The sequence below is a fragment of the Macaca thibetana genome, chromosome X (genome assembly GCF_024542745.1).
Source record: "Macaca thibetana thibetana isolate TM-01 chromosome X, ASM2454274v1, whole genome shotgun sequence".
Taxonomy (NCBI): domain Eukaryota; kingdom Metazoa; phylum Chordata; class Mammalia; order Primates; family Cercopithecidae; genus Macaca; species Macaca thibetana.
The window spans coordinates 48,661,086-48,685,218 of NC_065598.1; the positions used below are offsets into that span (position 1 = coordinate 48,661,086).

A 24,133-nucleotide genomic window follows, 5' to 3' on the forward strand; every position below is an offset into this window, starting at 1 on the left:
CTGTATGTATCCATCCTCCACCCATCTCTTCCCACCTGGAATACACGCAGGGTGACATCCTCTGCCCTTTGCTGTCCATACATAGCTCCGCTCATCATTTCTTCTCCCACTGTTTACCCTTCCCATTCATGAGCTCATCTACCCATCCATCCATTCCCCTAACCATTGGTCCATTTACTCCCGACCTGTCCATAAACCCATCCATCCACCTATCTACCTAATTCCTCCACCCATCCATTTGTCCATAGACCTATTATCCATCTGTCCATTTACATCTCTACTATCCATCCTCTATTTATCCACCCACCAATCTATCTATCCATTTATTCATCCAACCACCTATCCATCCATCCATTTATTTGCCAACCTATCCATCGTCAGTCCATGCAACTGTCCACTTATTCATCCATCTGTCCATCCAACCACTTACCCATCCCCCCGTCTATCTACTCATCTATACCCACAATCCCATACATGTCTACCCATGTACATATCTGCAAGTATTTCAGCTCTACTCAGTTTGAGGGGCTGGTCAGCAGTAAATGGAGATAGGCTGGATGAGGGTGAGGAAAAGAGAGTAACGTTGCAGCCAGAGATCTCCCTCCCTATTCCAATGGTGTGAACCTCCCCGCCCCCAGCACGTCCCTCTTGGTTGAAAAGAATGAGACGAGACAGTCAGTGGGTGGGCCCGTCTGGCCAGATGGTATTTTGGCTGCACAGCCTTTACACACACACACACACGTGTTGCTAGAACGCTGAACATGGACCACACACCCACCCAACATCCCCAATCCCAAATGCAGAGTAGCCAGGCTCCAGACATAAATTAAAAAATAAAATAAAATAAAATAAAAAAGAGTTGGTCTCTGGGAAGGAGAGCTCATGCAGAGATGAAGACAGAAGCCCTTGGGAGCCAGGACCAAGAAGAAGGAGAAATCCCTGCCCCTTCCTTCAGGATCCCCACTCCCTGGTGGCCTCTGCCCTAAGACAGGATCATTAACACTAACCATCAGGCCTCTAGTCCCTTTAATGTCCAGTCTCCCAAGCTATTTGATTTTGGCTTCAGCCCTCATTTCCCCACCACAGCCCAAGGGAATGGCATCCTAGGGGGTAGGAGGGGGAGGAGGTGGGTGCAGCCTGCAGGTCTTTAGCTGGTTTCTCCTGGCTCTAGGTCTGGGTCAGGAGGCCCCACGCACTCCTTGCTGAGCCGCACAATTTCCTGGGACAGAACTTCCATGTCCTAAGAAACAAATGAACCATCAGGGGCCAGAAAAGGGGACAGGCTGCTCCCTTGCCAAATGCAGAGTATCATCTGTGATTTCCTTCACACCCTTTCATTAATCAATGCTCAGCTGTGTCTGGCCTGGGATGGGAAGGTACTCACAGCACCCCCAGCAGTGGGCTGGGCTCAGAAAAGTCATGAGGATGGGTGGGGAGCTACAGATATGGGAGTGGGACGCCTCCTGCGGCATGGTGCTGCTGCAGGATACATCACCACTCTGGTCACCTGCCCTTCTACTAAGTGTGAGCTTGCTTCTCAAAGGCAGGAGCTGGGTCTGACTCCTTTCTGACTCTCAGAGATGGGGAAAGTCTTTGGGTGGCAGGTTGGGCAAAAAGATGTGTGTGTGGACTCATGGGCATGGGGGATCTGTGGTAGACAAATTGGTGGACGAATGAATTGTCCAGAGGACAGATGGAGATCAACAGGTGGGCAGGCAGGTCACCGGGTGGGTGAAAGGTAACACAAGGGGCAATTGATGAGTAGATAAGAGAATGATATGTCAAGAAATGGGTGGCAGGACATGGGGTAGACAATGAGATGAGTAAGTAGTAGATTGGGCAGATGGACAGATGGGCAAATGGTTGGGTGAATGTGTAGATAAATGGATGAGCGGATACATGGAAGGAATGAATGGATAATAACTTGATGAGACAGTGGAAGATGAGAGCATGATGGGGTAGTTGATGAGTGGGTAGGAGGATAGCTGGGAGGACAGGCTGGGTGGGTGGGCAAGGGGACTGGCAGATAACCCAGGGGCTGTGGCTGGGTAGGCAGGTGGCTGGGTGAACAGATGGGTAGGCTGGCAGGCCACACTCGCCTTGTGCAAGTGCATATTCTTGGTGAGCTGCTCCTCCAGCATGTTCTGCAGCTTCTTGTTCATCTCCCGAAGGTTCTCGTCGCCTGGCTTCACTAGGTCTCTCAGGACGCTGCCCAGCCCGCTGCGGTCTGTGTGGCCTGCTGCCACAGACACATCTGCAAGGGCCCAGGCTGAGAACAACCCCCTCGGCAGAGCCAGAGGAGAGCCAGGCAGAGCCAGAGGAGAAAAGAAGGAGACGAATACCAGGGAAGAAGGGAGCAGGAAAAGCCATGTCATGGGGGACAGAGGCTTTGACATACGAAACCTAGCTCTGTCACTCACTAGCTCTGCGGCCCCGAGAAATGAGGATAACTAACTTGTGGAACTGGAAAGATGCACATGACTGAGTGTGAAGCACAGAGCACACAGAAAGTCCTCAGCACATGTTGGTCAGTATGATTCTGATTAATAAAGAAAAATCTGTGAAGGAGAAGGTTTGAAAGAAAGGAGCAAAAGCAATGAAGATACAGAGAAGGAAAATGTATGGAGATAGAACAGTATAGACAGCGAGACAAGATGAAGGAGTGGGGTGAAAAAGAGAAACAGGGAGAAGAGAGAAGGGAGAGAGGAGAGGAAGATGAGGCACAGGGAGAGGAAAGGAGAAAGCGGACAGAGAGACACACTGGAGAATGGAGAGTGGAGAGATGACAGAGAAAGGAAGAAGAGGGAGGAGGCGAGATCAAGAGACAGTGCTTTCCTGTTCTCCCCTCCACAGGCCATGGTCTTGTCAGTAGCTTCGCTGAGTTCCGAGAGGAGAGGAGAGAAGCCGCAGCACATAATGGAGAGGGAGGGCCAGGTGAAGGCTGGACCAGGGCTGAGGGCCAGGGAAAAGGGGGCACTGACCGATCCGGCTGTCCATGACGTAGGTCTCAATGATGGCGCTCTTCCGGCAGAGGTCCTCTGCCATGGAAGCACTGCTCACCTCCAGGTGCTTCACCTGCAAGATGGCCCAGCCCACCTGAGACCCCTCTACTGTACATGTTCACACATGAGGCGGGCCCTGGACAGACCCCACACCCCCAAGGGCACTTCAAGTGGGGATGGGCAGGCAGGCAGGCAGCACCTTCTCCTCCAGCATCCATTTCTCCTGCTGTGTCTCTGCCAGCCGCTGAAAGAGCTCAGCCACTTCCTCATCTGACAGCTCTGCTGGCCGAGGGGGCTGGGCCTGAGGGCTGCTGGATAAGGACTGCAGGAAAGAGAAGGGGAGAGGCCAGACCCAGGCTCAGCACCACTGACCGCAGACAGGTGTCAGGGACTGGGGAGGAGAACCAGGCCAGAGGTGGATGAGAGAACGTGGGCCCTGAAGATGGGACTGTAGGCCCATCTTGGTACCCTCAGACTCTGTTTTCCCCTCTGCCTAAACGGGGGTAGAGAGTAACCACATCAGAGCCTTGTGGAGAGGATTAAAGGAAGATCCCAAAGCAAATGCGATCTAACTTCCAGCTGACAGGAAAACTGGAAGAGAGAGGGACATGTTAAATCATACCACCAGGAAGCCAGCAGAAAAACCCAAAAGGTAGCATACTTCCTGTGGGGTGACTGGGCTGGCCTCTTCAACAAGTTGGTCTCAGGAAAAAAGGGACCACACTAAAGAGATTTAAGGGTCATAAAACAACCAGATGTAACATGTGCTCTGAATCTGAATGCTAGTTTTCATAAAACCAGCAAGAAAGGACATTCTGGGGCCTACTAGAGAAATCTGGTTAAGGTCAAAGTATTAGATGACATTAAATTTTTTTTTTTTTTTTTTTTTTTTTTTTTTTTTTTTTTTGAGACAGAGTTTCACTCTTGTTGCCCAGGCTGGAGTGCAATGGCAAGATCTTGGCTCACTGCAACCTCTGCCTCCCGGGATCAAGCGATTCTCCTGCCTCAGCCTCCCGAGTAGCTGGAATTACAGGCACGCACCACCACGCCCGGCTAATTTTTGTATTTTAGTGAAGACAAGGTTTTGCTATGTTGGCCAGGCTGTTCTCAAACTCCTGACCTCAAGTGATCTGCCCACCTCAGCCTCCCAAAGTGCTGGGGTTACAGGCATGAGCCACCACGCCCAGCCCTGAACTAAGAATTTATAATGGTGACTTCTGGATGGTGAAAATATTATTTTTTTTGACATTTAAGGTTTCTTGGTTTTTGTTTTTTCTAAATAGAGTCGGAGTTTCACTGTGTTTCCCAGGCTGGTCTTAAACTCCTGAGCTCATGTGATCCACCCACCTTGGCCTCCCAAAGTGCTAGGATTATAGGGATGAGCCACCATACCCGGCCAGACATTTAAGGTTTTAAAAAATCTTTGCTCATTTGTGGTTTTTAAAAAATGTACTACAATGCGCACATACTATTTGTGGAACATAAAAAAGTTATTTCCAAAGGAAAGTGACTGGTAAAGAGGCTGACATGATAGCTGGCAATAATAATTCGTGATGGTTACAAGTTGGAAAAAGGGACCTTCTCCTTGGATGGTGCACCTACTATGAGCCACATACTTTATGGCACCAGAGAAGGGGGAATTAGCCCACAGATGATGGAACAGAAAGTCAGACAGAGAGAGAATGGCCTGTCCCACATGTAGCAATCCGAATCCAAGTTGGTGGGCTTGGGGAGAAGTTGGCAAGAAAATATGTGTGCTGCGCCCAAGGTAGGAGATGGATTTAAGTGAGGAGAAAAGGGGAGGAGTTCTCAGATTTTTGGGTTGAGAGAAGCTGGAGCTGTAGGTTCTTCCTTTCCCCTTACCCTGGCTGGAACAGCCGAGCTCTCCTTTTCCCGCAAGATCTCCCGGTAGCTGAAGGAGGAGATGCTACTGCTGTCCCCTGTCTGGGTCCGGCTTGGTGAGTTCATCTCTGAGAGAACCAGCTCCTCAAGGCCTGGGTGGTGGAGGGAAGAGAAACTTGAGCCCCAATACCCCTGAGTCCCAGAGCAGCAACCAGCAGGAAGAGGCAGAAACAGATTTAACAGAGATGGAAAGAGAGACACCGAGGCATGGGGAAAGGCAGAAGCAGACAGGAGGACAGGGAGAGACAGACACAGAAAAAAGAGCTGAGGCCGGGCGCACTGGCTCACACCTGTAATCTCAGCACTTTGGGAGGCCGAGGCGGGTGGATCACTTGATGTCAGGAGTTCGAGAACAGCCTGGCCAACGTGGAGAAACCCTGTCTCTACTAAAAATACAAAAATTAGCGAGGTGTGGTGGTGCATGCCTGTAATTCCGGCAACTCAGGAGGCTGAGGCAGGAGAATCGCTTGAACCTGGCAGGCGGAGGTTGCAATGAGCCGAGATCGCACCATTGCACTCCAGCCTGGGTGACAGAGTGAGACTCCGTTTCAAAAAAAAAAAAAAAAGAAAAGAAAAGAAAAGAAAAGAAAAGAAAGAGCTGCCTTTCTGGAGAAACACATACAAAAAGAGAGGGAGAAAATGGAAGAGGTTGGAGAAACACAACGATGTGGGTACACATGGGCCTCAAATGGCAGACACACTTGGACACAGGGTTCAGAGAAAGGAAGACAGCTAGGAGGGCACAGGGTACATCTGCTTGCAGAGAGAAAATGCCAGAGATGGAAAGCCAGAGCAGATGACAGAAACTAACAGAGACCCTGGAGAAAGAAGTGAGCCAGAGCAGAGACAGAGAGAAAAAAACATGCAAGCAGGCTCTCGTAACCACGCACCTAACTCTCAGTTTAATCTAATGGACAAGGTGAATGTATTGAATGTATGGTATACAATTGTAACTTTTCCCAAGATTCTTTTCTTTTTTTTTAGACAGAGTTTCACTCTTGTCGCCCAGGCTGGAGTGCAATGCCGCAATCTTGGCTCACTGCAACCCCTGCCTCCTGGGTTCAGGCAATTCTCCTGACTCAGCCTCCCGAAGCAGCTGGGATTACAGGCATCCACCACCATGCCCAGCTAATTTTTTTGTATTTTTAGTTGAGACGGGGTTTCACCATGTTGGCCAGACTGGTCTTAAACTCCTGACCTCAGGTGATCCACCCACCTTGGCCTCCCAAAGTGCTGGGATTACACCTTCCCCAAGATTCTTACATTCGTCTGTGATAAAACAGAAACAAAACTCCTCCTTTATAAAGAAAGGTTACTTCGGGAGACTGAGTGCCTCAGAGAGAAATTGATTTGGTGAGAGATACATCTGTTTTGCCACGTCACTTAAAGCCCTCAGGGATCTCTGGCAAGGGTGGGGTGACTGAGTGGGGATCCATAGGTATCCCGAGTAGGGGAACAAGGGACCAAGTTTTCTCTGAGTCTGTGATCTAGGAGATACAACAGAGCCATCACTGCATTTTACTTACTTAAATGTATTTATAGGCCATCCCCGTCTAAAAAAAGGCTGAAGCAACTAAAGTTGTGCGTGTGTGTGTGTCTTCTGCTTGAAGTGGCAGAAATAACAGATTGGATTAGTTGTATAATGAAAACACCACAGGGTTGCTGACTGTGTATAAGTCTGTCTCCCTAGCTCAACTGGGGGCTTCTGGAGGGCAGGGACTCAGGGAGTTTTATATCAGGGAGCCTGTACTTGAGTGTGGAGATTTACAGAATGAGAGATTGTATACAATAGATTTAGAAACACCAAGTGAGGTGTGGGAGTGTGTAACGTAGGACATACAGTGAGGAGACAGAGATATAAACAGACAAACAGAAGAGAGAGGAAGAGGAGACAGAGATAAAGTGGTGGGAAGAGATAAAGGGACAGAGAAAAGTAAGGGGGCGCTGGGCGCAGTGGCTCATGCCTGTAATCCCAACACTTTGGGAGGCTGAGGCAGGCAGATCACCTGAGGTTGGGAGTTTGGGACCAGCCTGACCAACATGGAGAAACTCTGCCTCTACTAAAAATACAAAATTAGCCGGGCGTGGTGGTGCATGCCTGTAATCCCAGTTACTCAGGAGGCCGAGGCAGGAGAATTGCTTGAACCCGGGAGGCGGAGGTTGCAGTGAGCGGAGATCACACCATTGCACTCCAGCCTGGGCAACAAGAGCAAAACTCTGACTCAAAAAAAAAAAAAAAAAAAAAAGAGAGAAAACTAGAGAAAGAAAGCAAGGAGATAAAGGCAAATATAGAGGAAAGAGAGAGAACAAACTGAGACAGATGCAGAGACAGAAACTGAGAAGAGACAGGGCAAAAATGAGACAGAAAGATAGAAATAAGAGAAAATGCAGAGAAAGAATCAGAGGAGAGGCAGAGAAGAGGTAAAAGACAGATGGAGTTCCAGAGCGACAGAAGCAGGAAAGCACAGCTGAGGAAGATGCAGGACTGACCTGCAGCCTGCGGGCCCAGGCCCTGCCTACCCCATGCCTCAGCCTCCTCTGCCTGTCCTGGTCCCTCACCTGAGCGGCTCTTGCTATTAGTGAGGATGTCCTGCAGCCGCTCCTGCAGCTTATCTGCCCGTTTCCGCTCCAAATGCAGCTGCCGCTTGAGGTCCTTGAGCTGTGGGGGACAGGGGTAAGATGAGGACTAAGGCCCAGTGGGCCCATAGGAGGGAGGCTGCAGGAGGTAGGAGGGAGCCTGCAGGTAGGAGGGAGCCGTGCTTGAGCACCCCTCTGTCTTACCGCAGCACTGCCCTTCTTCTCCAGGATCCTCTGCCCATCCGCTGTGTCCTTCACTTCCTGTGGGAGAAAGCAGGCATGGCTGGTAGGTGCCAGAAGGGCTGCCTGAAGCATGCTCCCTCCCTGCCCCTCCTGCACGCTGAGGATCAGGGGTGTGTCTGGGGGCTGTGCAAGGACCGCTGACCTGCTTCAGGCTGCTAATGGTCTTCAGGTGGCAGTCCCGCTCCTCCTGGGCCTGCTCGAGCTGATCCCGCACATCCTGTAGCTCCTCCTCCTTGTCCTGCAAAGCAGAAAGCAGCTTAGGCATTGGCTTGGGAAGCCTCTGTCCTCCCAGGAGGGCCCGTCACTGTCTGGAGAGAGGAACACCATCATGCGAGAGGCACCTTCAGCTCGGCAGCATGCTGCTCCCGACACTGCTTGAGGGCTTCCTCTTGTTCCTGCTGCTGCTGCTGCAGGGATTCCTACAAGACAAGTCCCAGGTCTGGCCACAGCCCCCCAGAAGATATCATGCCCCGTTAGGGGTATGAGGGACTGCAATGGGGGCCCAGAGGTATGCAGAAATGACCCTCCTGCAGGGAACCCCACATGCCCTTAGGCAGTATACAGAAGTGTCACATCTAAAGCTGCACCATTCACATGGTTGACCTAGATTTGCATTTACATTTTATTTTATTTAACAAAACATAACACAGCGCTTACTATGTGCCAAGAATGTTCTAAGGGTTTTACATATATTAACTCATTTTCTGTAATCCTCCCGTAATACCTAGACGGTAGATATTATTGTTATCCCCTTTCTACCATTGATGAAAACAGGCCACAGAGAGGTCAGATAACCTGCCTAAGGTCACACAGCTAGGAAACAGCCCAGCCAGGATTCAAACCTAGACAAACAACTGGCTCCAGCCTGTGCTCTTCACTGCTACATGACAATGCCTTTCAATGTATCATGAGATTTCCAGAAAATGGCAACAAAGGTTCTTTTTTTGAGACAGGCTAGAGTGCAGTGGCACAATCTCAGCTCACTGCAACCTCTGCCTCCTGGGTTCAAGTGATTCTCCTGCCTCAGCCTCCTGAGTAGCTGGAATTACAGGCGCCGGCCACCATGCCCAGCTAATTTTTATATTTTTAGTAGAGACAGGGTTTCACCATGTTGGCCAGGCTGGTCTTAAACTCCTGACCTCAAGTGATCCGCCCACCTCGGCCTCCCAAAATGCTGGGATTACAGGCATGAGCCACCACACCCAACAGGTTCTTATTCAAATAACATCAGTGTATTGCATTAATTTCCTGACAGAAGTACAGTTTCAGGAGAAAGAGGTGCCTTTCCAAATTTGCATAAAGGCAGGGCAGCCTTAACACGTGACAGTCTGTCCTATCTGATGGCCATCCCCTGATCCACTCCAGAGAGCTGCTATTGAGCCAGGGGACTGTGGGGATATCCCTAAGTCCAGAAAATCTCGGGAAGTTCCAGGGCCTGACCACTCCTGTTTCTCTGGTTTGACATGAGGGCCCCAATCAACCTCTTGTTCCTCACCAGGCATCCCCAACTCACCTCGGCTTCTTTCAAGCGCCGTTCAAACCAGCCCTTGGCTCCATCCATGGAGTGTACCTGAGCTTGAAGTTCTTCCACTGTCTGCTGGAGAGTCTCCAGCTCCCGTGTCCGGGCCTGGGATGGGGCAGACTGTCATGGGCCAGGCAGGCAGAGGAGTGGGCACCTGATGCACGCTACCCATTGGCCTATCAGCAACACTGTGGTCCCCAGGTTTTAGAGGAAGAAGGGCATCGTCATCTACCCACCCACCTTCTCCTCCCGGATCTGCCCACGGAGCTCCTCCTCCTGACGCTTCTTGTCTTCATGCAGCTCTCGGAGCTCACGCTCATAGCGGGCACGCACCCCCAGCACCTCCTTCTCATGCCGTAGACGAACTGCTCCCAGCTCTTCCTTGTGCTGGGACTTCTCTTGCAGCGTCTCCATTGCTAGCTCATCCAGCATGGCCTTCCGCTTCTCAGCACTCTGGGGACCAGGATGATGGCAGTTAACTTCATTCCACAACATTGAAAAAAGGCCTCCCACCCTCTTCCCATGCCCAAAGAACTAGCCAAACTCCACTCCCATCCCCATTGAACTGGCTAAGGCACTCACCCATCCTTATAGAACTGGTCACTTTCTTTCTTTCCCCTCCCACTCTGATGGATTTGGCCAAGAAACTGGTCAACCACAAACCAATCAATTTTCCTTTCCCTCCTATCCCCACATATTTGGCTATATCACCTCTTCCCACCCCCATGGACTGAGCCAATTCCTACCCCTCATCCTCTCCCCTCAACCCTCATGTTCCCCTACCTTCCGAGCTTCCTGTAGTTCCTGGGTCAACTGCTCCTTCTCCTGCCCTATCTCTTGAAGTTGTTCCAGCAGCCGACTATTGGCCCGTAATGACTCCTAATGCAGACACCAAGGGGAAAGAGTTTGATAAAGAGCATCCAGTAGGTGCTAGTCACCCAGGACCATCTGGTAGACCATCTCCCTTCTCCGTGGTAAAGTTGGTATTGTGATCTCAATTTCTGGATAGGAAATATAGCAGAGACTGCTAGTTGCTCCCCAGTATTCATTCTCCCTTACTTCCCTAGCAATAAAATTTATAATCAGGCATACAGCTGTCTAGCAGATGTTTCCCCTCCTCCCTCACTGTTAGGTATGGCCATGTGATTTACTTGTGTATGCGGAAGTGGTGAGTGTAATTTAGGTTATGCTCTTAAAGGAAAGAGGCACACTCTTCCCTGCCCCCTTTCCTCCTTCTTTCCATATAGAATACAAACATGATGGTCGGGGAGCTTCAGCACCTGTCTTGGATGCCAAGATAAAAGTCTTGTGTTGAAGGTGGAGGAACAGCAATGGAGAAAGAACCTGGGTCACTGATGACTGGAAAGCCATCATTCCATCCCTGAACAACATACCTGGACTTTTAATGAGAGAAAACTAAATTTGTATCTTATTTAATCTACTGTTATTCTGGTTTCTATTATGGAATCAGAATGGATATCCTTTGGGAGGCTGAGTCGGGTGGATCTCCTGAGGTCAGGAGTTTGAGACCAGCCTGACCAACATGGTGAAACCCCGTCTCTACTAAAAATACGAAATTAGCTGGGTGTGGTGCCAGGTGCCTGTAATCCCAGCTACTTGGGAGGCTGAGGCAGGAGAATCACTTGAACCCAGGAGGCGGAGGCTGCAGTGAGCTGAGATGGCGCCACTGCACTCCAGCCTGGGCGACAGAGCGAGACTCCATCTCAAAAAAAAAAAAAAAAAAGAGGCCCAGCGCGGTGGCTCACACCTGTAATCCCAGCACTTTGGGAGGCCGAGGTGGGTGGATCATGAGTTCAGGAGATCGAAACCATCCTGGCTAACACGGTGAAACCCTGTCTCTACTAAAAATACCAAAAATTAGCCAGGCGTGGTGGCGGGCGCCTGTAGTCCCAGCTACTCTGGAGGCAGAGGCAGGAGAATGGCGAGAACCCGGGAGGCAGAGCTTGCAGTGAGCCGAGATCATGCCACTGCACTCCAGCCTGGGCGACAAAGTGAGACTCCATCTCAAAAAATAAATAAATAAAATAAAATAAAATAAAAAATAAAAATAAAATGAAAAAGAATGGATATCCTAACTAACTGAAGAGGCTAGTTTCAGAGAAGTGAAATGACTTGTCCCAGAACACAAAGGTGCTAATAAGTTAGGGAGCCAGACTGGAACCTAAGTCCTCCTGACTCCAGTCTTCCCACTCTACCTTATTGGTGACTTCCCTGGGCCATTACTAGGGAACTAGGAAGAGACAGGCCAGAGCCAAAGGTGTTACCTGGAGCTGGGAGTTGAGGTCATCTTTCTGTCCCATAAGGTTCTCGTACTCAGCCTGCCGCTGCTGCAACTCAGCTGCCAGCCCAGTGGTCTGTTCCCGGAGCATATTCAGTTCTTGGGTCTTTGCTGTTTGGATCTGGAGAAAGTAGTGGTGATAAGAAGTAGAGTGAAAGGGACCCCAGGGGCCAGGGACAGGGTATGAGCCTCCTAGTTCCAGGGAAACAGGGAGGGAGGTGGGAAGAGAACCAGGAAGAGAGAGGAAATTTCAAACAGAAAAGCAATGAAGAGAATGGGTAAATGTGGCATGTTCATACAATGGAATACCACACAACAATAAGAGAACACACCTGGCCGGGCGCGGTGGCTCAAGCCTGTAATCCCAGCACTTTGGGAGGCCGAGGCGGGTGGATCACAAGGTCAGGAGATCGAGACCATCCTGGCTAACATGGTGAAACCCCGTCTCTACTAAAAATATAAAAAACTAGCCGGGCGTGGTGGCGGGCGCCTGTAGTCCCAGCTACTCGGAGGCTAAGGCGGGAGAATAGCGTGAACCCGGGAGGCGGAGCTTGCAGTGAGCCGAGATCGTGCCACTGCACTCCAGCCTGGGCCACAGAGCCAGACTCCGTCTCAAAAAAAAAAAAAAAAAAAAAAAGAGAACACACCTGTGTTCCACGTGGATAAACTTACATAGTGCTACCAGAAAGAAGTCAGAGACAAAGAGCAGCTGATTCCATTTATATAAAGTTAAAGAACAAGCAAAATGAATCTTACGTTGCTAGAGATCAGAATAATGGTTACTTCTGGGGGAGACTGACTTTGAAGGGATAAAGGGGACCTTCTGGGGTACTAAAAGTGCTTTATACTTTGATCTGGGTAGTGGCTATGGTGGCGGGGAGAGAAAGAGAGAGAGAGAAAAGAGAGAGACAGAGGCAGAGAGAGAGGAAGACAGGATTCACTGAGTGTACACTTAAGATTAGTACATTTCATGTACTTTACTAGAGAGAAACTAGAAAGAAAGAAAAGCAGAGATAGGCCAAGCACAGTGGCTCACGTCTGTAATCCCAGCACTTTGGGAGGCCGAGGTGGGAAGACAGCTTGAGGCCAGAAGTTTGAGCCAGTCTGGGCAACACAGTGAGACCCTGTCTCTACAAAATAATTTTTTTTCTCTTTTTTGAGATGGAGTCTTGCTCTGTCACCCAGGCTGGAGTGCAGTGGCACCATCTCAGCTCACTGCAGCCTCTGCCTCCCAGGTTCAATCGATTCTCCTACCTCATCCTCCCAGCCTCCCAGGTAGCTGGAATTACAGGCCCCACCACACCCGGCTAATTTTTTTTTTTTTTTTTTTTTTTTTTTTTTGAGACGGAGTCTCGCTCCGTCGCCCAGGCTGGAGTGCAGTGGCACGATCTCGGCTCACTACAACCTCTGCCTCCCAGGTTCAAGCAATTCTCCTGCCTCAGCCTCTCGAGTAGCTGGGATTACAGGCGTGCGCCACCATGCCCAGCTAATTTTTTTGTATTTTTAGTAGGGACGAGGTTTCACCATATTGGCCAGGCTGGTCTCGAACTCTGGACCCCAGGTGATCCGCCCGTCTCAGCCTCCCAAAGTGCTGGGATTATAGGTGTGAGACATTGCGCCGAGCCGAATTTTTTTTTTTCTTTTTTTTTTTTTGAGATGGAGTCTCGCTCGGTCACCCAGGCTGGAGTGCAGTGGAGCAATCTCGGCTCACTGCAAGCTCTGCCTCCCGGGTTCGCCATTCTCCTGCCTCAGCCTCCCAAGTAGCTGGGACTACAGGCTCCTGCCACCACGTCCAGTTACTTTTTTTGTATTTTTAGTAGAGACGGGGTTTCACCATGTTAGCCAGAATGGTCTCGATCTCCTGACCTCGTGATCCGCCCGCCTCGGTCTCCCAAAGTGCTGGGATTACAGGTGTGAGCCACCGCACCTGGCCGAATTTTTGTATTTTTAGTAGAGACGAAGTTTCGCCATGTTGGCCAGGCTGGTCTCAAACTCCTGATGTCAGGTGATCTGCCCACCTCTGCCTCCCAAAGTGCTGGGATTACAGGTGTGAGCACCACGCCTGGCCAATAAGGTTTTTTTTTTTTTTTTTTTTTTTTGAGATGGAGTTTCACTCTTGTTGCCCAGGCTGGAGTGCAATGGCACGATCTCAGCTCACCGCAACCTCTGCTTCCCGGGCTCAAGCGATTCTCCCACCTCAGCCTCCCGAGTAGCTGGAATTACAGGCGCCCGCCACCATACCCAGCTAATTTTGTAGTTTTAGTAGAGATGGGGTTTCTCTATGTTGGTCAGGCTGGTCTCGAACTCCTGACCTCAGGTGATCCGCCTGCCTCGGCCTCCCAAAGTTCTGGGATTACAGGTGTGAGCCACCAAGCCCGTTTTTTTTTTTTTTTTTTTTTTGAGACAGAGTATTGCTCTGTCACCCAGGCTGGAGTACAGTGGCGCGATCTCGGCTCACTGCAACCTCTGCCTCCTGGGTCCTGGTTCAAGCAATTCTCCTGCCTCAGCCTCCCTAATAAAATTTTTTAAAGTTAAAAAAAAAAAGTAGGGATGGATGGCCAGAGAGAAGAGGGCTGGATGCCAACTGAAAGGAGCAACAGAAACAAAGACAGGAGAATAGCATGGGGTCCAGACCACCCTACCCTGATGTGCACCAGAAACAGATGGAGACGGGGGAACAAGACAGGGATCAGCAAGGGCCCCCAGGTGTCCTTTACCTGCTCCAGGGCAGCCAGGCTAGTCCTCAAGGCATTGTTCTCAGCCAAAAGCCCTTCCACTTGTTCCTGTGCATCTGCACTCTGGATGGATACCTGGCCCCATGCCCACAGCAGGTGAGAGTGGGTCCAGAACAGGGGGACAGGACCTACCCACAGCCAAGAAAGAAAGGACACATACACACACAAACACACACGAAGGCCTGGGGGAAGCAGGATCCCCTGGAACCTTGCCTGCCTATGTAGTACCCACTCAGGCTGCCCCCATCCTGAACCCCAGCTCCCTGAGCCCACCCAGTACAACATACCTGATCTTGTAGGGCCCGCAAAGCTGCCGCATGTTCCAGGCGTTCCCCTTGCCGCTGATCTCTCAGCTCTGCCAAGCTCTGTGGAGACCAGAGGAGCCCATTTTACACCTCAGCCTCTCCTGGGGTGCATACAACCATACAGACTCCCTCTTTGACCACCCGACAGCATGTTCCCAGCACCTGTGGGTCTCAGACTATCTAGCCAGCAGCAATCTCAGGTTCACCCAGACGCCAGGTCACTACCCTCAGGGGCTTAAGACACAGTCAGCCCCTCTATCCCAGCCTCCAAGATCTCAGGCACATCTAGTCTCCTGGCCGTAGCTCCTGTGTGGTTCAAACTCACTCAGCTCCCATCCATAAGAGGTCTCATACTCATGCAGATTCCAGCTTGGGAGCTCCAGGATTCTCAGACACAGTCAGCCCCATGGATCTCAGATGTAGTCAGCACACAAGGATGACAGCTTCACCCAGCCTCCCAATCCCAGCCACCAGGGGTTTCAGACACACTCATCTCCCATGTCCCTATCTCCCAAGTGAGATCCACCCAAACTCATAGTCCCAGATCCTAGAGGTCTCAAACTCACAACCTCCTAGTTTCCAGGTCCTGGTGAACTCTCAGACTGACTCCTTCACCTGTCACTCTGCTCCCCAGTCTCTTGGGATCTTCAGACCCAGCTAACCACCAGTTCCTGGGGGTCTCAGCTTTACCTAGACTCCTGTCTTAGACCCCATGTTCCCAGTTTCTAGGGACTTCAGAACCACAAGCCACCATATCCTCCATTCCAAGGGACCTCAGACTCACCTTTTCTAGAAGGAAACCCAGAGGCTTCAGAGTCATCCAGCCCCCCGTACTCAGGAGCCTCAGACCCACCTAAACTTTTGCTCCAGCCCCTGGAGGTCTCAGACTGACCAGCTTTTTGTTCACAGCCCCCAAGGATCTCAGGACTACCTAGCCCATATGATCTCACTTCCTAGGTGTCTTAGGCCCAAGCCAGCGCCCAGATCCTGAGAGTCTCAAATGCACTCAGCCTTCAGCCCCAACTGTCTCACCCTTGAAAGTTGTACCCAGCCATGTCCTCAGCCCTTGGGAGTCCCAAATTTACTGATATCCCAGCCCCTAAAGGTCTTTTTTTTTTTTTTTTTTTTTTTTTTTTTGTTTTTTTTGGTTTTTTTTTTTTTGAGACGGAGTCTCGCTCTGTCGCCCAGGCTGGAGTGCAGTGGCCGGATCTCAGCTCACTGCAAGCTCCGCCTCCTGGGTTCACGCCATTCTCCTGCCTCAGCCTCCCGAGTAGCTGGGACCACAGGCGCCCGCCACCTCGCCCGGCTAGTTTTTTGTATTTTTTTTAGTAGAGACGGGGTTTCACCGTGTTAGCCAGGATGGTCTCGATCTCCTGACCTCGTGATCTGCCCGTCTCGGCCTCCCAAAGTGCTGGGATTACAGGCTTGAGCCACCGCGCCCGGCCGCCCCTAAAGGTCTTAAAGTCACCCAGCGCCCAGGGAGTTCAGACTTACCCCAATTCCTGGTCCTAGGCCCTACTGACCACAGATTCATCCAGACTGTGGTCTCAAACCTCCAGGAGTTTCATATTTACACAAATTTATAGCACACAGCCCCCTAAGTCCTTAGCCCCCTGAGATCTTACACTCATGAAGACTCCTATAACAATTCCTAGGGCTCTCCATTTTCCTAGCTCCTGGGGTACCCTAGAATCCATTTCCAACACAGGAAATCTCAGACTCCCCAGCCAGCCTCCATGGACCTCAGACCTCTCCAGGCTCCCAGTCCTAGCCCCTACCCCAGGGATCTCAGAACCCAGCCCCCATCACCTGATTTGCAGCCTCAAGTTCCTGCTGCAGCTTCTGGGTTCGAGCCAACTGGGCTTTGTGATCAGCTTCCTTCCGTTGTTGTAATTCCTCAATCTTGTTCCTAGGGGTGATGGGGAGGGGGTGTGTTGGGCATGGCTTGAGGCCCGGTCTCCTAGCTCTGCCCCTGTAGTCTTCACTAGGCACTGTCCCAATTGTCCACCAATGCCTGCAAATCTGGCAGTTACCTGCTGTCATTAAATAGAGTCTCCTTTTCTGTCTGCAGACGGCAAAAACTGGGCACAGAAGGACAGATGTAGATGGGTCAGTTCCATAAGTTAATTCCCCCCTCAGCCCCCAGTACCCCTAGGAAAAAGAAATTTACCTTTCTTGTTTCTTTTTCAGTTTCTCGGAGAGCTGGGGAGAGGGGTGCAGACAAGTGATAACATTGAGAATAATATAAAGACAAATATAAAATTAATAAATATAGACTTTTTTTTTTTTTTTTTTTTTGAGACGGAGTCTCACTCTGTCTCCCAGGCTGGAGTTCAGTGGCCGGATCTCAGCTCACTGCAAGCTCCGCCTCCTGGGTTTATGCCATTCTCCTGCCTCAGCCTCCCGAGTAGCTGGGACTACAGGCGCCCGCCACCTCGCCCGGCTAGTTTTTTTGTATTTTTAGTAGAGACGGGGTTTCACCGTGTTAGACAGGATGGTCTCGATCTCCTGACCTCGTGATCCGCCCGTCTCGGCCTCCCAAAGTGCTGGGATTACAGACTTGAGCCACCGCGCCCGGCCAATATAGACACTTCTTATGAAGTCCTTTTTGGAAGCCAGGATTTACTTATGTTATCTTGTGGAATCCTCAAAATAGCCCTGAGAAGTGAGTAGTACATTTTACAAATGGGGAAACTGAGTCTTTGGTTGCCCAGCTGGTCAGCAACAACAGTATTATCTCCACCCAGATCCTTCAGGCTCCAAAGCCCAGTATTTATGCTCCCAAAATAGTGGCCAATGGCCATGTTATAGAATGGCTAGACTGGGGGGCCTGGAAAGCAGGATCATGACTGGGTGCCTCATCCCTGGGTCTCCAGGTCCTAAGATAAGAGTCAGGAGTCTGTAAATGCTTGCATGAATGAATGAATGAGTGAATGGGCAAAGCTGAGAGGAGATGGATGGGATGAAACTTATCATACACAAGATATAGTGGGACCACATTAGCCCATTCCATACTGAAAGTAACTGAGACATAGGTGTGAGTCTCTCCATTTCACAGATGATGAAACCTAGGCTTTGATGGGGTACAATGCCCCTTCTGCCCTAGGATTGGGAATGGAATGGGAAAGAATCCAGCAGATTGGGAGTAAAATGGGAAAGAGCCAAGCAGCCGCACCTTAGCAAGTTCCTCCTGCAGCCTGGATGTTTCGGCCTGCTTTGAGCTCTGCAGGGAAGGATGAGGGATGGGAGGGTTGTTGTCAGCAAGGACAGGGAGAAGCCTTCCCCTGCCCATCTGCCTCCCTCACCCCATCAGCCCACAAGATGGTGTGATATCACAGCCATCTCTGTGGGACTATAGACAGAGGTAGAACATCTGCCCTGCCTTCTGTCTCCAGCTCCAACAGACCCAGATTCACCTCTAAGCCTTGCAGCTGCTCCCAGAGCAATCTCTTCTCCTCTTTCTCCATTTCCCATTTCAGCTCCACCTCTGCCAATGGCATGGGGGCCAGGACGGTGGGGGCTGGACCCCCTGGGGGGTCCCCCTGGCCCTCACTGACAGCTAAGGACTTCCCGGCTTCTTTCCCGTAGCGTTCCTGCAGGGCTGGTGAGTAGAACAGGGATATATTATGGATGAGATGGTCTCTGAAGTCTCTTGCCATGCGTCGAACAGAGGGAGAACTGGCCTTCAACCCCTCAGGTGGCAGAGTCCCTGCGCCAAATGACCACATGCATAAAAGACGAAGGTTCAGCTCTATCCATGCCTCTAACATTTTTTTTTTTTTTTTTTTTTTTTTGAGACAGGGACTTGCTATGTCACCCAGGCTGGAGTGCAGTGGAATGATTACGGTTCACTGCAGCCTTGACCTCCTGGGCTCAAGTGATTCTCCCACCTCACTCCCCCAAGTAGCTGGGATCAGAGGTGTGTGCCATCACCCCGGGCTAATTCTTTGAGTTATTGTAGAGACAAGGTCTTACTACATTGCCCAGGCTGGTCTTGAACTCCTGAGCTCAAGCAATCCTCCCGTCTCAGCCTCCCCCAAAAATCTTTTTCCCTGGCCAGGCACGGTGGCTCACGCCTGTAATCCCAGCACTTTGGGAGGCCAAGGCGGGCGGATCACGAGGTCAGGAGTTCAAGACCAGCCTGACCAACATGATGAAACCCAGTCTCTACTAAAAATACAAAAATTAGGCGGGTGTGGTAGCGAACGCGCCTGTAATCCCAGCTACTCATGGGGCCGAGGCAGGAGAATCGCTTGAACCCAGGAGGCAGAGGTTGCATTGAGCCGAGATCGAGCCATTGCACTCCAGCCTGGGTGACAGAGCGAGACTCCATCTCAAAAAAAAACTTTTTCCCTAGACAGTCTTGCTCTGTTGCCCAGGCTGGTGTGCAGTGGTGCAATCATAGCTCGCTGCAACCTCCAACTCCTGGGCTCAAGCGATCCTCCCAAGTAGCTGGGACTACAAGTGCACACCATGCCCGTTTAATTTTTTTATTTTATTATTTATTTATTTGTTTATTTTCTTGAGATGGAGTCTCTCACTGTCACCCAGGCTGGAGTACAGTGGTGTGATCTCGGCTCACTGCAAACTCTGCCTCCTAGGTTCAAGTGATTCTTCTGCCTCAGCCTCCCAAGTAGCTGGAATTACAGGCATGCTCCACCAAACCTGGCTAATTATTGTATTTTTAATAGAAACAGGGTTTCGCCATGTTGGCCAGGTTGGTCTTGAACTTCTGACCTCAGGCGATCTGCCCACCTTGGCCTCCCAAAGTGCTAGGATTACAGGTGTGAGCCACCGCGCCTGGCCTATTTTATTTTTAGTACACACAAGGTCCTGCTATGTTGCCCAGACTGGTCTTGAACTCCTAGCCTCAAGAGATCCTTCTGCCTCGGCCTCCCAGAGTGCTGGAATCACAGGTATGAGCCACTGTGCCCAGTCTCTCACAAATATTTTAAGCCCTATCAACCACTAAGATTCTGTTTACTATTAGCCCAAGCTGGTTTCACAAATCCCATTCTCAATCCTTCAAGCCCCACCCATAGCCCTTGAAGGCCATGCCCACCATGTGCCACCATTGACTTATAGCTGAATCCCTCCTAGAGCCTCCTAATTCCCACCCACATTCTACTAAGTCTCCCTCCTAGTCATGGAACCAGCACCCACCACCACAGACGTCCCAGCTGCTCTCCAAAGTTCCACATACCACATGCTCCCACACTCTATCAAGCTTTCTTTCAGCTTTCATCCCAGACCCCACTTACAATCTGGGCTCAGAATCTTCCCAACACTCCATTCACTTTTTCCACTTAGCAAATATCTCCTTTTTGACATTCAAGCTGCTAATCTGTAACATCTGCTAGGTATCAGACACTGAACTAATGCAGAATGATATTACCTTTTACCTCTACTACAATCTTCTGGGTGACAGACATCACTACATGAACTGTGTAGATGACAAGGCTTTGGCTCAGAGAGGTGAAATGGCTTGTCCAAAGCCACACAGGGCATGGGCCAACCCTATTTCTGAAGCCCTTCTCCTCCCCCTGAGAGGATGACAGCCTTTCTTGCCCTACTCAAGCCCCAAGGTCCCCGCATCCCCAGGAGGGCCTCTATGCACCTGCCACGTTCTTCTGCAAGGCTGTGTTTTCAGCCTGCAGCCTCAGCAGCTCCCCATCCACGAGGGGCCCAGCTTGGGCAACCCCTGCTCCTGCAGCCCCCTCCTTCAGTTGCTGGTTCTCTCGCTCCAGCTGTTCCATCTGGCTGCAGAGCTGAACAGAGGAAGAGAAGGGGCAGAGAAGCAAAGAATCAGAACAGTATTTGCTGAAACCTACATAGCATTTGTCCATGTACTTTACAATTCACTCAATTCCCATAATGACCCTATGATGTAGGTGCCCTCCCACTTTACAAATAAGGACATTGAGGCACAGAGATGTTAAACAATTTCAAATTCACACATCTTTTAAGTGGCAGAGTCAGAAAATACCAAGAGCATACCAAGTATGAGGACACCAAAAACCATTTTCCTCTTCCTACTTCCAACCTCAGAGATGCAATCCAAGACCTCAGGCTCCTCTGGAGGTTGTTAGTGCTACAGACAGCCTCACTGCCACCCCTCTTCTGTGGAGGGCTGGATCCTGGGCCCAGAGTTAGCTCCCTCTCATCCTAAGCACCACAAAGAGCTTGCAGGTCATTTCCAGGGCCAACACTGATGACAGCTCCTGCATTGCCAGCCGTTAGTCTTGGAGACGTATACAATGCCAATAAAACTAAGCCAGACCTCTGCCCAATTCCTGGCTAAAGTACACTTCTCAAAGCAGTCCTGAGAAAATCCCTTGTCCCCATTTTCTTTTTTTTTGAGATGGAGTCTCGCTCTGTCGCCCAGGCTGGAGTGCAGTGACACGATCTCGGCTCACTGCAAGCTCCGCCCCCCAGGTGCACCCTATTCTCCTGCCTCAGCCTCCCGAGTAGCTGGGACTACAGGCGCCTGCCACCACGCTCGGCTCATTTTTTGTATTTTTAGTAGAGATGGGGTTTCACCGTATTAGCCAGGATGGTCTCGATCTCCTGACCTTGTGATCCGCCTGCCTCGGTCTCCCAAAGAGCTGGGATTACAGGCGTGAGCCACTGCGCCCTGCCCCTTGTCCCCATTTTCATATGAGAATATCGAGGCCTACAGAGAATTTTTATTTTATTGCCTGCAATATTTTCTTTTTCTTTTTTTTTTTTTTTTTTTTTTGAGATGGAGTCTCGCTCTGTCACCTAGGCTGGAGTACAGTAGCATGATTTCAGCTCACTGCAACCTCTGCCATCCAGGTTCAAGCGATTCTCCCGCCTCAGCCTCCTGAGTAGCTGGGACTACAGGCATGTGCCACCATGCCCGGCTAATTTTTGTATTCTTAGTAGAGATGGGGTTTTGCCATGTTGGCCAGGCTGGTCTCGAACTCCTGACCTCAGGTGATCCACCCACCTCGGCCTCCCAAAGTGCTGGGATTACAGGCGTGAGCCACCGCACCGAGCCTGCCTGCAATATTTTCTACCCAGAACACCAATCCTTTCATCCAGTTATTCACATAACTAGCTTCTTTGCATCCTTCAGTGCTCTGCTCAGATGTCACCTTTAAAGTGGTATCCCTCAACAGAGAAAATTCCAGTACTCTCTGTCACAGCACTGTTCATTTCTTTCTTACCTAGTACTAATCACAATTTTCTTTTGTAACAAGCACAGATTCTGAAACCAGACTGCTTGAATGTGAATTTCTACTCTGCCTTTTACTAGCTGTGTGACAAATTACTTAATCTCCCTGGAACTCAGTTTTCCTCATCTGTCAAATAGGGATACTAATATCTCATAGGCTTATTTCAAAGATTAAATGAGTGAATAATGTAGAGTACTTCAAACAGGACTTGGCACAAAGTAAGCACCATATAAATGTCAGCTATCACTACTAGCATTATTTGTTTACTGTTATCATCTTTCTCCCATCCCACCCCCAGAAGGTAAGCTAAGAGTGAAGATCATTCTGTGCTGCTTACAACTGTATTTCCAGAACATAGAGCATGTGGTGGGTACTCAGTAACTATTTGTTGAAGGAACAATTGAGCTGAAATGTCTTGGTGAATAAGGGGTAGTGGCAGGTTTAACGTAGCTCTCTCTGTGAGCACTTCCAGTTCCTGGGAGGAATTGGAGGAGGAAAGGGACTATGCAGGAAGTCTCTGCAACTGGCCCAGTGCTGGACCAGGGCAGATGCCGGGAAACAAGCTGGATTTATGGAAGAATGTCTGCCCTTGCCTCACTCTGCAAGAATCATGATACCATGGAGGCTGGAGGCAGGAAGCAGTGAGGAGTCAGTCGGTGAAGCCAGCAGTTATGTGAATACCAGGGGCTCTGAACTAGGGACAGGACCGGGGGCACTGGAATGTATTATGTAAAGGAGTGATGTCGTAAGATCTGCAGGTCAGAACAGCCTCTGTGGTGTGAACTAAGTAGAAGAAACTAGAAGTGAAGACACCAGGGAGGCGGCTGTAGAAACAGCAGATGAGAGGTGGTAGAGACTAAGGCAAAGCAGGGCCACAGGGTGGATATAAAACATTTTTTTTTTTTATTGAGACAGAGTCTTGCTCTGTTGCCCAGGCTGGAGTGCAGTGGTGCAATCTTGGCTCACTACAACCTCCACCTCCCGCGTTCAAGCGATTCTCCTGCCTCAGCCTCCTGAGTAGCTGGGACTACAGGCGCATGCCACCACACCCAGCTAATTTTTTGTATTTTTAGTAGAGACGGGGTTTTACCATGTTAGCCAGGATGGTCTCAATCTCCTGACCTCATGATCCGCCCACCTTGGCCTCCCAAAGTGCTGGGATTACAGGCGTGAGCCACCATGCCCGGCCACAAAACTGTTAAAAAGTCAAATATTTTAGAGGGAAGATGAGTTAATAGAAGGATAATATTATAGCTAATGCTTCCATAGCTGATACTATGTGCAAGGCTCTGTTCTAAGTGATTTACATACATTTATTCATTTAATCCTCACAAAAGCCCTGTGAGGAGGCAGGTACTGTTATTATCATGACTTCCATTTTAAACATTTGGGAACCAAGAACCAGGCAAGTTAAGTAACTTCCTCAAGGTTACAGTTAGTAAAAGGTAGAGCCAAGATTTTAATCTAGGCCTTCTGGTTACAGAGTCCCTGCTGGTAACTACTACTTGCTCAACTGCCTCTCCTGGTATTGTATCTGCTTAAAGGTTATTTTCAGTTTTGTTTTTTTAAGGTCACAGGCACTATATTCTCAGATGGAGCCTTAGAAATACCATTTTTGGGCCAGGCACGGTGGCTCATGCCTTTAATCCCAGCACTTTGGGAGGCCAAGGTGGGTGGATCACTTGAGGTTGGGGGTTCAAGACCAGCCTGACCAACATGGAGAAACCCCATCTCTACTAAAAATACAAAATTAGCCAGGCATGGTGGCGTATGCCTGTAATCCCAGCTACTCAGGAGGCTGAGGCAGGAGAATTGCTTGAACCCAGGAGGCAAAGGTTGCAGTGAGCTGAGACCTCGCCATTGCACTCCAGCCTGGACAACAAGAGTGAAACACCATCTCAAAAAAATTTGCTGCCATGAGACTTTTTTCCTTAAAACACACTAAAAACATAGACAATTATTAACTGTGGATACAGAAGATAGATGAGGGAACAAAAGACAATGTCTCCAACTGCCCAGTAGATTTAGAAACAGACAGGACACTAAAATCAATGGAGAGATAGAATTAGTAGCTCCAGGATGAATTATCTGGAAGAGGTAGAACCCCAGGCTCATGTCAGATGAAGAGAAGAAAGAAAAGGGAAGAAGCCCAAACACTTTTCCATCCTATATTAAGCATAAGAACTCTGCCTAAAACCCCCCAATACCTTGGAGCACCATAGCATCAACCCAACATTATACACATGGAGACTTGAAGCTCAAATAAAAGGAGTGACTTGGCCAGGAACCAGCTGACCTCAGGGCTCAAAGCTTTCTAATCCCAGCAGAGTTAGTGGCCCCATCTGTCAA

At 49.9% G+C, this 24,133-nt stretch overlaps 1 protein-coding gene across 1 annotated transcript in view; it reads right to left on the bottom strand.

Moving 5' to 3' along the window:
- Nucleotides 1-678: 678 nt before the first annotated feature.
- Nucleotides 679-24,133, bottom strand: part of GRIPAP1 (GRIP1 associated protein 1) — a 28,883-nt gene continuing 5,428 nt past the window's right edge. Inside the window, exons 6-26 of the mRNA XM_050775580.1 lie at nucleotides 20,203-20,353; nucleotides 18,002-18,186; nucleotides 17,761-17,808; nucleotides 16,756-16,787; nucleotides 16,619-16,666; nucleotides 16,395-16,494; nucleotides 14,568-14,645; nucleotides 14,263-14,355; nucleotides 11,532-11,666; nucleotides 10,030-10,125; nucleotides 9,487-9,699; nucleotides 9,238-9,351; nucleotides 8,066-8,143; nucleotides 7,867-7,962; nucleotides 7,686-7,742; nucleotides 7,464-7,563; nucleotides 4,866-4,996; nucleotides 3,202-3,324; nucleotides 2,982-3,075; nucleotides 2,100-2,254; nucleotides 679-1,240 (exon numbers count right to left, since the gene is read on the bottom strand). Coding sequence (XP_050631537.1) covers nucleotides 1,148-1,240; nucleotides 2,100-2,254; nucleotides 2,982-3,075; nucleotides 3,202-3,324; nucleotides 4,866-4,996; nucleotides 7,464-7,563; nucleotides 7,686-7,742; nucleotides 7,867-7,962; nucleotides 8,066-8,143; nucleotides 9,238-9,351; nucleotides 9,487-9,699; nucleotides 10,030-10,125; nucleotides 11,532-11,666; nucleotides 14,263-14,355; nucleotides 14,568-14,645; nucleotides 16,395-16,494; nucleotides 16,619-16,666; nucleotides 16,756-16,787; nucleotides 17,761-17,808; nucleotides 18,002-18,186; nucleotides 20,203-20,353 — 2,220 coding nt within the window. The 3' untranslated portion in view covers nucleotides 679-1,147. The remainder of the gene's footprint in view (nucleotides 1,241-2,099; nucleotides 2,255-2,981; nucleotides 3,076-3,201; nucleotides 3,325-4,865; nucleotides 4,997-7,463; nucleotides 7,564-7,685; nucleotides 7,743-7,866; nucleotides 7,963-8,065; nucleotides 8,144-9,237; nucleotides 9,352-9,486; nucleotides 9,700-10,029; nucleotides 10,126-11,531; nucleotides 11,667-14,262; nucleotides 14,356-14,567; nucleotides 14,646-16,394; nucleotides 16,495-16,618; nucleotides 16,667-16,755; nucleotides 16,788-17,760; nucleotides 17,809-18,001; nucleotides 18,187-20,202; nucleotides 20,354-24,133) is intronic.